This window comes from Rhodofomes roseus, assembly GCF_022264815.1.
Source record: "Rhodofomes roseus strain CIRM-BRFM 1785 chromosome Unknown C8Q71scaffold_13, whole genome shotgun sequence".
Lineage (NCBI taxonomy): Eukaryota > Fungi > Basidiomycota > Agaricomycetes > Polyporales > Fomitopsidaceae > Rhodofomes > Rhodofomes roseus.
The window spans coordinates 115,650-124,759 of NW_025952969.1; the positions used below are offsets into that span (position 1 = coordinate 115,650).

The 9,110-nt window shown below is 55.2% G+C and overlaps 3 protein-coding genes across 3 annotated transcripts; 2 read left to right on the top strand and 1 right to left on the bottom strand.

The window, feature by feature from the left end:
- Positions 1-1,350: 1,350 nt before the first annotated feature.
- C8Q71DRAFT_823039 (uncharacterized protein) lies at positions 1,351-2,634 on the top strand (the record flags this gene model as incomplete). The annotated part of the gene is made up of 1 exon (XM_047926229.1): positions 1,351-2,634. One exon carries the CDS (start codon positions 1,351-1,353, stop codon positions 2,632-2,634), a length of 1,284 nt encoding a protein of 427 aa, XP_047777576.1.
- A 440-nt stretch (positions 2,635-3,074) lies between these two features.
- C8Q71DRAFT_764334 (thioredoxin-like protein) lies at positions 3,075-4,689 on the bottom strand. Its single transcript, XM_047924060.1, has 7 exons — positions 4,506-4,689; positions 4,296-4,446; positions 4,089-4,160; positions 3,857-4,023; positions 3,637-3,800; positions 3,566-3,581; positions 3,075-3,516 (listed from the first exon to the last, which is right to left on the bottom strand). The coding sequence occupies exons 1-7, from the start codon at positions 4,590-4,592 to the stop codon at positions 3,478-3,480; spliced, it is 696 nt and encodes a 231-aa protein (XP_047777577.1). The 5' UTR covers positions 4,593-4,689; the 3' UTR covers positions 3,075-3,477.
- A 608-nt stretch (positions 4,690-5,297) lies between these two features.
- Positions 5,298-7,482, top strand: C8Q71DRAFT_848869 (uncharacterized protein; the record flags this gene model as incomplete). Its single annotated transcript, XM_047926684.1, has 11 exons — positions 5,298-5,306; positions 5,356-5,491; positions 5,551-5,609; positions 5,673-5,711; positions 5,764-5,882; positions 5,935-6,033; positions 6,094-6,171; positions 6,306-6,419; positions 6,473-6,878; positions 6,944-7,053; positions 7,114-7,482. Coding segments are annotated over exons 1-11 (1,533 nt in total), but the record flags the coding sequence as incomplete, so codon positions are not given.
- Positions 7,483-9,110: the final 1,628 nt, after the last annotated feature.

A 9,110-nucleotide genomic window follows, 5' to 3' on the forward strand; every position in this document is an offset into this window, starting at 1 on the left:
GGTTCGAGCCACATTCCCTTTCTTGGGACTTTGCTTCACGTCGGGTTGTCTTCGGGCTCCTCGTCGAGTCCGAGGGCCATGTCGCTTCGACACAAATCCTTCGAGTCGTTCATCATGCATCATGAACTGCGTCTTACAGGCTGCGCGAGCCTTAGCATCATTTGGCAATATGTTGGAGTCGTGTCAATGTCAGTTCGACGTCAGTTGCCACTCCACAGCCACAACTTCCAGGTGCTGTATTCTCTCTTTGCCCGCCCACGCTTGGATGGTAAGCCTGTAGGCTCTCATGTTCGTCATAAAATGATAGTATCATGTTGATGGCTGACAGCTTCGAACCGATGTCTATCACTTAGTCTGGCCCCAGTGTCGGCTTCGGCGGGGCCATACTGGGATGTTGTGAGAGCTGTGGACCTCACGGCGCAGCATCCTGAGAAGGGATACTGTAGAATTTCGACATCATGTTCAGTGGGTGTGACCTGTGACGCTGAACTAGGTAGGCGCCCCAGTTCAGGACCGGCTGGGACCTGTGACCATAGGGCTAGTTCAGTCCAGAGGGTCTGTCCGCGCTGGGGCCTACGTATGTTCACAAACCGTCACTGTGACCATCGGCAAAACCTCAGTTCAGGACCCCCTGCGACCTGTGACTTCTGAACTGAAAGCCCAGTTCAGAGAGGCCCGTGACCTGTGACTGAACTTGATGTCGAAATTCTACAGTAATTGTGATATTTCTGACCTATTGCGCCCGCCCGTCATTGATTAGCATTGTTTTGCAGATGCTGTGCCCCGACTGGTTCATCATGAGGATCAATGAGGCAGTGCTATATGCCATAGCCCGTCGTCTCATGACAACATGTGATTTGTTGTACGTACCAGTACACCATCTACCGCGTAGAGATGATACGTAGACGGCACGCAGCATTGCGGCCTAGAAACGGTGCTCTCCCAAGACTTAACGCCCGTGTGCAGCTAGAGATCGCGTGCGGAGATCGCGGTGCCTCGCGACCTCTCTGATCATCGTCTTGGGTTAGAGTGGACACCATCGGTCGGTTACGAGCTTGCGACCGTAATGTACGCTGAACACGGGAGTGCAGTGGCACTGCCAGCTGATGAGTCTCAGCGTTTCACTACCTTATAACTGCCCGTACCTACTCCTTACCTCCCCACTCCTGCCGAGACACACTGTGTTCGTGCTCACTTGAGCTGGCATCTCTTCCTACCCTTGTTTCTCGCCAATCCGCCTTCCCTTCGGATCTCGCCTCCCTTGCGAGTCTAGACGATCTCCTGACATCGCCATCCCAATCCATTGGCTTTTGAAGTTGCATTTCCAATTGAATATCGTCATCCGCGTCAATGTCGTACCCTCACGGATCGTGGTCGACAAAAGAAGAAGGCGGACATGGGCGGTATACCGACGCTCCAGAAGCAGCAGGCTTTCAGGTGAACTACATAGCGCTGAACTTCATCAATACCTCAACTGACATGATATCTCGACAGGGAACCCATTACCGACGCGTACCTGAGCGCGGAATGGTGAGGCAAGCGTCGTCGAGTCCAACGTCGAGTCTATCTGGCGCCATGGGAGACGCTCACATCACGAACCCTCAAATGGGTGGCGGCGTACCGTCGGGGATGGCTTGGTCCATCCCCCAAGGTGCCTACGGCCAGTTGGCGGACGAAAGTTCGATGTCCTCCTTCGGACCTGCGCCACCCACCCCCGCCTCGGCTAGCCCTTCAGGGCAGTTCTCTCTTTACACATACCAGAACGCATACAGTACTCCGTCATATAGTCCTAATCCTGATCCATACCCTCACCATCCTCCCTCTCTTCCATCTCCGACTCCTTTCGAGCAGTTTGCGATGCAGCAAGCTAATGCAGATGCAATGGCACGAGCTCACCACGGCATGTCAACCCCTAGCCCGACCTCCGCTGGCGCCATGGCTGGCCAGATGTCCATGGCCCCGAGCCCCATCCCAGGCGCGGTCCCAATGGGACGAGCCCCTCGCCGCTCAAGCTCAGACGAGATACGGCAGTTGCACCAACGGATCGCAGAGCTCGAAGCCGACCGTGACACCGCCCTCCAGCGCGCGCATCAGCTCGAGCAAGAACTAGCGCGCCGCATAGGCGGGTTTGGGAGCTCCTTCGCGTCGGGCTCAGGTGCCCTTCCGTCCCCCGTCCCTACTCCTACGCGTGCGGCCCTCCCGATGGCACTGGAAGAGAACTGGCGCGCGCGCACCGAGGCCCGCCGGCAGATCTTCTGCTCCGTCAACCGCGCAGGAAACGCACTGTGTGCGTGGCACGACTCCCGCCGGGAACGCAGGGCGTACCCGCCGCGTAACGCACCACCTGGCGTGCTCAACTGCGGCTGCACGTACGAGGAGGCGCTCTTTGAAGAGAGCCTCTCGCGGCACGGCGTGGGCAGCTACCACCCCGGCGAGTCCGTGCGGATGGACCCTGCGCTGCGGAACCCGCTGCTCCAGCTCCTTCAGACCCGCTACGGTTACCGCGACGGCGACTTCGACTTCGACCCCGTCACTCAGACGTGGCGGGACGGCGAGGACGCCGCTCACTGGAAACAGAAGCTTGCCTCTGGCGCGGCCAACGCGAGGCGCAACCGCGGCGAGGACCGTCGGTGAACCCATGCCAACCCCCCAAAAACGTCTGCATGCATATGATCTGTGTGTTCTTCATTTCATCTCATCGCATCGTCGCATCTCCCCCTCTCTCCACACATGCATCTGCTATCGTCCAACAGTTCGTCCTTAATTCAAACATCCTCGATTCCGCCCCACTGCACCGTTGCATTACTATACTATGTTTTCATAGAACGTTCCTTTCTCGCTTCACTCTTTGTATCCCCACTGTAGCCATCATCCCGTATCACGGTCTTTTTCTCTCTTCGCTCCATAGAGGTTTGGTTACCGGTCTGCCCCCCACTGTATCCCTAGTCGCCCTTACGATCGCTCAGTAATCGATGGACATCGTCCGCGTTGTAACTTAGCGCAGCTCTGCTTCCCCGCGACTCATCATGCATCAGGCCCCAGGACGTGTACGCTCCGAAGGTGACGTGCGGTAAGTCCATTAGAGCTCGCCGAGATCCGTCCTGACACCTTACATTGACAGCATCCCTATGCTGATTCAGGTTTCATAGGTGTTAACGGGGCTGTTCGGCGACGCAACCTGAGACCGACAGCACACCGCTTCCTACCCTGCCTCTGTGCATCGAAATGAAGACGCCTTGCAGTGTATTGCCTCTGTCGACAGCGAATCACTGCACTCGGTGGGTTCCAAGTCCCGCAAGGCTTATGTTACAAAGGTTTCATCCGTAACATTCGACTCGAGAAATACATCGCTGCTTAGTTGCCCAAAGGGGAGGCCGAAACTGACAAGATGCAATGGTCGATGGGAAAGGGCAAGAATGGGCCTGAAACCCAATGCCGTACACAGACTTCACGGACGAAACGGCACCAGTACGAAGATCAGGGAGCGTAGTCATACTTCCCTCCCAGTTCAAGTCCCTACGGAACCGGTAAGTCCTAGTTGTTGATGCGAGTGGAGAGCACTCACCCGTCGATACGCCGGTCTAAATCCAGTTGGCATGTCAGCGTAGATTCTCTCATACGGTAAGCATAACGCACCGCTCGTGGATGCGACGGAGGTATCTCTGAGTGTTGATTCCCAGAAATTCTGGACACAGCATGGACATGCCTTCCAGCGGGAAGATCATCATGTAATCTGCGGCCGTCGGTTGCTCTCCCCCCGCAATCCATCCTCCGTCAACTTCCGTGAGGCGCTGTTCAATCTGTAGGAGAGATCAGCTGGTCCTTCGGTTACAAAACACTCATGCGCGAGCCTCACCATTTGCGCATGTGTGCGTAAACGCGGTTCAAGGGCCTTGGCTCGCAACTTGGCCATAAGAAAGCCGACGATGGGTCGGATCAGCCAAGGTGTTCGCTCCGTAATGATGTGCGTAATGTAGCTGTTCACAAACAGTGGCATGAGAGAGCCCTCGGAGGCGTGCGTGTCTAGCGCAATCACATCAGTCCATCATGCTCGTAGCCACAGTGGCTCATATGTTCGCGAAGCGTACAATATAAGTCATCGACTTCTCCACTCGCGGGAGGCCGCGCCCTGCCGTTGCCATATTTGCGAATGATATACTCTGAACGTATCTGTCAGTGCCAGCAATGGGAGACATCAATAGCTGCGCGCCATGGTCGGACTATGTGCTAAGCAGGACGAAGCGTACAGCTGCACGGGACCATTATGGAGGCATTAACCATTGAGATGAACACACCAACAATAGCACCGCTCTCTGCTAGATTGACAGAACCGTCGGTGATGACGGGTGCTGTTCCGATAGGATTCACCGCCTCTAGCTCCTCCGGAGCCAGTAACCCAGGGGTACGCTGGTATTTCTTGATCTCGTATGGCACCCCAAGTTCTTCCTGGAAAAAACACCGAGGTTGGTACTCTAAATCTGCGCGTAAGATCATGGGGTGCTCACCAGGAGCCACAGTATGCGCTGAGAACGCGAGTTGTTCAGGTGGTGCACGATGATCTTACCAGACGGGAAATTGTTCGTGTCTGCCATTGTGGTAGCCTCGACAAAATGGCGGATTAAATCAGGCGGATTGGGTCCGGCGCGTGGAGTGCAAGTAGAAAAGAGGACGTGGTGGTTGCAACTCTGCTTCAAGACATGCGATTACTAACTCGGACGCGGTGGCGTGACGTGCGCGGTGGCGCGTACGCGTCACGTAGCCACGTGCGGCCAAAGCGCCGGGGCGGGGCCTGGCAGTCCGAGTCGCTAACCGCACCGACCACGACATCATAGAGACTCAAGCGGCACACTACAACACTGCTGTCTTTCCCGCGTAGAAACGGTGTGGGGGCTACAGCGCAAAAGAACAAGAAAATATGAACCTGTCTCTATTGATCCTACTGGCTTGCATCCTGCTTTCGGAACACTCGCGAGCAATCTCGTGGTTCGAAGGCAAGCAGAAGGAATCCACTGCGACTCCAGGCCAGTCATATGAAGAAACACAGGAAGGTAAGGTAAACTCCCGCAGCACCGTGGTTGTATAGTATGGTTCATCTTGGGACCCAGATGAAATAGCGACGATTATACGGGGTGCAGGTGAGCATGTGCCCATCCTACTTGATACATACAAGGTCAAGTCTTATATTCTGGTTCTGGCAGAGTCTTTGCAAACATACAGTCGGAAACCAGACTGTTTCAGACGTGCTGCGGGCCTCATCCAGACTCGTTGCAGCGAGCTAGATATGGACGAGGACGAGAGAATAATGGGTACGGCTCTCACACGCCCTTGTTGCTATCATTTGACCTTTCCACTCAGCTGCGATATCGATGACTCTGTGCGAACTCAGCACTGCGAACCACCACTCACCTCCTCTGGAGTGCGTCGCGTTCTCTACCGAGTCGCGCTCGTCTCGACCCCCTGCCCACGGACCAGCGCATAGAAGTTGCGTTGAGTGAGTTTGAAATCACAGAGGTGCATGTGTCGATCTTAACACCCCGTCATCTTGGTCAGAGCATTGTCACGTAGTGCTCAGTATTGGTCGAGCTACTCTGGATACTTGCGTGAAGTTTGTCAGTGCCCGTGGTGTTTCTACCCGCATATATGCGCACTAATTATACTTATGGCTTTTTCAGCGCAATTGTGCTACGCGTTTCGGCGTTGGAACGACATTGGTGCGAACACGGTAGCCGGCCATAGCCTGACTAGGCACTGATGTCTCCACAGATACCGCCAGGGATATATACCGGAATGCAACACTGGAGAAAGTGACGCTGCTTCAATACCTCAATGATCGGGAACTCAAGCTACGCCAAGCGGAGGAAATTTCTCAGCTCCTTTTACGGGTGCGATTCTGTGATCGTCGCATGGCGCGCCTATTCATCACTTCGGTCGTAGGATATCCTAGATGGGGTCTCAAATTTTCGCTCCTCTGCCACGGACACACAATCAGCTATTCAGGATCTGGTTCGTAAAGTATCAGCGGGGTTCGATCAGGTCTGTTGTGCGGTCCTCTGATGCATTCATGTAACACTCCCTGACACACTTATGGTGCAGGGCGCGCTTGCTCTGGCGGATGCTATCAGTCTGCTCCTCGCACATGCCGAACACAATCAGATGGAAGCAATTTTGCGGGTATGTTCGGGGAAACGAGCGGCGTACACGCGCTGAACGTGGAGACAGGTCGATTCTGCACTCGGCGAAGCTATCCAGCGTGTAAGAAGGCACGTCTTCGAATCGCGAGTTGCTGATCAGTGGTGTGCATGCAGCATTCGACATCACTGGACCTCGTCTCGACGTCGACACAGCGGTCCTTCCACGACCATGTCGAGGGAATCTTCGCAATCTCGAGGCGATACTTCGCGGACATAGGCGATGTTGCAGTGAGCCATATGACCGTACGCACATATCGACTCACAACATTGCGTCTTTTTAGGGCGAGATCTATATGCGCTTGTCGGTCGTGGGCGGTGAGCTCGGGGACATGCACCAGGCAGGTCACAACCTCCCATACAGCGCTCCGTTCTCTTTCTCACACGGAACCCAGTCTGTTTCCCAGCTAGCCACCTCCCTATCCGCTCTTGGCTCCCAAGTCGACTCCAACCTCGCCCAAGCGCAAGACACGCACGCGCTACAAGTGGAGTCCTCCGAAGCCGCCTTAGACCTCGCGAACTCCCTCGCGGAACTCAGCGCGGCCGCACATCATGAGATGCAAAACATCTCTGGCACCGCAGAAGGAATCCGCGAGAGCATGCTGGACGCCGCGGCGGAGGCGCTCGGTCCTGACTGGCTCGCGTGGGGAAGGGCGTTCGCTTTGTGGGTGTGCGGTGTGATCCTGCGTGGTAAGTGCCACTGTACTATACTGGCTATGACCTGAAGACGCAGATTAAAAGTCATTCTTGTGCAGTGGATCCCTCGAGTCTAGAGCACGTCGCCGCTCTCCCCATGGTTCGCGCGCTCATCGCCGCAACTCGGGTGGCGAGCTGGTGCGTGAGGGCAGCCGCTTCCTCGTCTGTGGTGGGTGTTCCTTAGATCCCCGCCCATTATATAAGGTTTACTAGAACAACATTCACCCAGAGTGTGCTATTGCTCGTGCTGTCCGCGAGGCGCTGGCTAGGCAGCTTGCCAATGCTAGCCTCGAGCCAAGACCCAGAGAGGTACGTCCCCTCGTGTCGCACGACCGCACTGAATCGCAGACCCCTGGATCTGGTCACAGCGACTATGCGACTACTCCGAAGCCTGGGACCCTCAGTAGCGCACGGGCGATCCCCTCTATCGGCTGGTCTGAGCAGCAGCGCTATCGGCCCAACTGTTCTCTCTCGCCGTCAATTTCTCCAAAGCCAGCAAGACGTTACCGCCCTCGAGTCTCGCGCATCCCAGACCGATTGTGCAACCCCTCCGCCTCTTGACCGGAACATCTGCCCTGAGCTTGCATCGAACCTTGACTCTCACTGGGAACCATCTCCGCTCTGCACCAGCCGCCTGTGGACACTTGCCGTTCTTCTCCGTCTCCGCCCGCGGCCGCCTCGTGTTCTCGCCCACCATCCGATACCAATCCGCGCTGGTCTGGTCTGGTGCTACGGCTTCTGCTTCTATCAAAGCTTTCTCATTCACCGGCTTCTGTGTGTGCGTGACACTCTGCTCTCCTTTCGGTGACTTCTGGCTCCGGGCGCTGTGCGGTCGCGGTTAGGGTTGGAGGGTTGGATTTTGCACACCTTCAGTGACGGTATGAACCTATGCATTGGCGCTCGATACATATTCCTTCGGTGGCGCTACTGTACTTCCACTCGGTGACAGTTTCCTACTGCTGTAGCTCTATGTCTCTCACACACCGTCTCGCTGCTCTCACAAACCCGATTGCGCAATTTGCGTCCCAGAATGTAATATTACTCAAGTATAATACTATGTTCCCCTCGTACCATGCTACCGTGCGGGTTTCATTCATGAGAAGACGGCTACTGTACCAAGGGTTCGGTAGCTCTGTGGACAGAAGAGGATCCGGGATTAGCCGTGCTAAGCCTGGAGTCTAATCGCTCGAATAGGCAGGATTAGGACAGCTAAGCTTCAAGTAAGCCTAATACTTAGCCGAACCCTAATCACGACGCTGACTCCCTGACTGCGAGTCCTCGGAAGCGACCTCTCGAGCTTCTTCTCTTTCCTACCGACCTCCTCCCTGGCATGCACGCATCTCCCTGACTGTACTAACACCCACTTGAGCAAACCAGGCATGGCGACGAGGACCAAGACGTCGCGTAACGCCACCAAGGCGAAGCGCCCAGCTGAGCTGGCCACTACCACCGTGATCGGGGCTCCGCCCGCTGCCGGACAGTCGAGTAGTCAGGCGAAAACAGGAAAAGGAGTTCCTCAGCAGAACTCCAACTCAGCCTCTGTAAGCTAGTATTCTACATGCACGGAAGACATGGATTAAGACCAGCGCGCCGACGTCGGCTGTGTATTGTCACTTACAGGTTTCCAAATCTCTTGAGACAGTGGCGACACGCCCCAAAGACACGAAACAGGCTGAGCCTGAGACAAGAAAATTGCCGACTCCGCTGAAAACCTCGCCTGCTGTCAATGTCACTGCGAGAGATTCTTCACAAACCTCACCATCTACAGCGCCACCGCAAAATAAGGTAAGCAGCTAGTTTACGACGAGGTTGCAAATGCTCAACTACACGTAACTGGTTAGGTGAACCCATCATCTGCAGACTCCGTCCCTGTATGCAAGAAGTATTCCACTGGTTGCTGCAAGAGGCAAAATTGTCCTGATCTACATGTGAAGGGTAAGACGGACAGACCGTCCAAATCTTGGTGTCACGCTGACATTGTTCAATATGGAATCCTGATTTGTTAGATGCGCCTTCAGAGAGACTCAAACAAGAACCAACTTCCGCTAGTGATCTGCTTGACGTTCTCTCCGACGTCGCACAGAAACAGCCAACCCATAGAGGAACCCGAAAGGTGGGTTGTGAGCGAGCCATTTGCATCCTGCCCCTCTTGACCAATTTTCGGCGCTTCAGGGAGTACGCAAATCAAAGCCGGTTTGTTGGCCATACCGTCGCGGTCAATGCAAC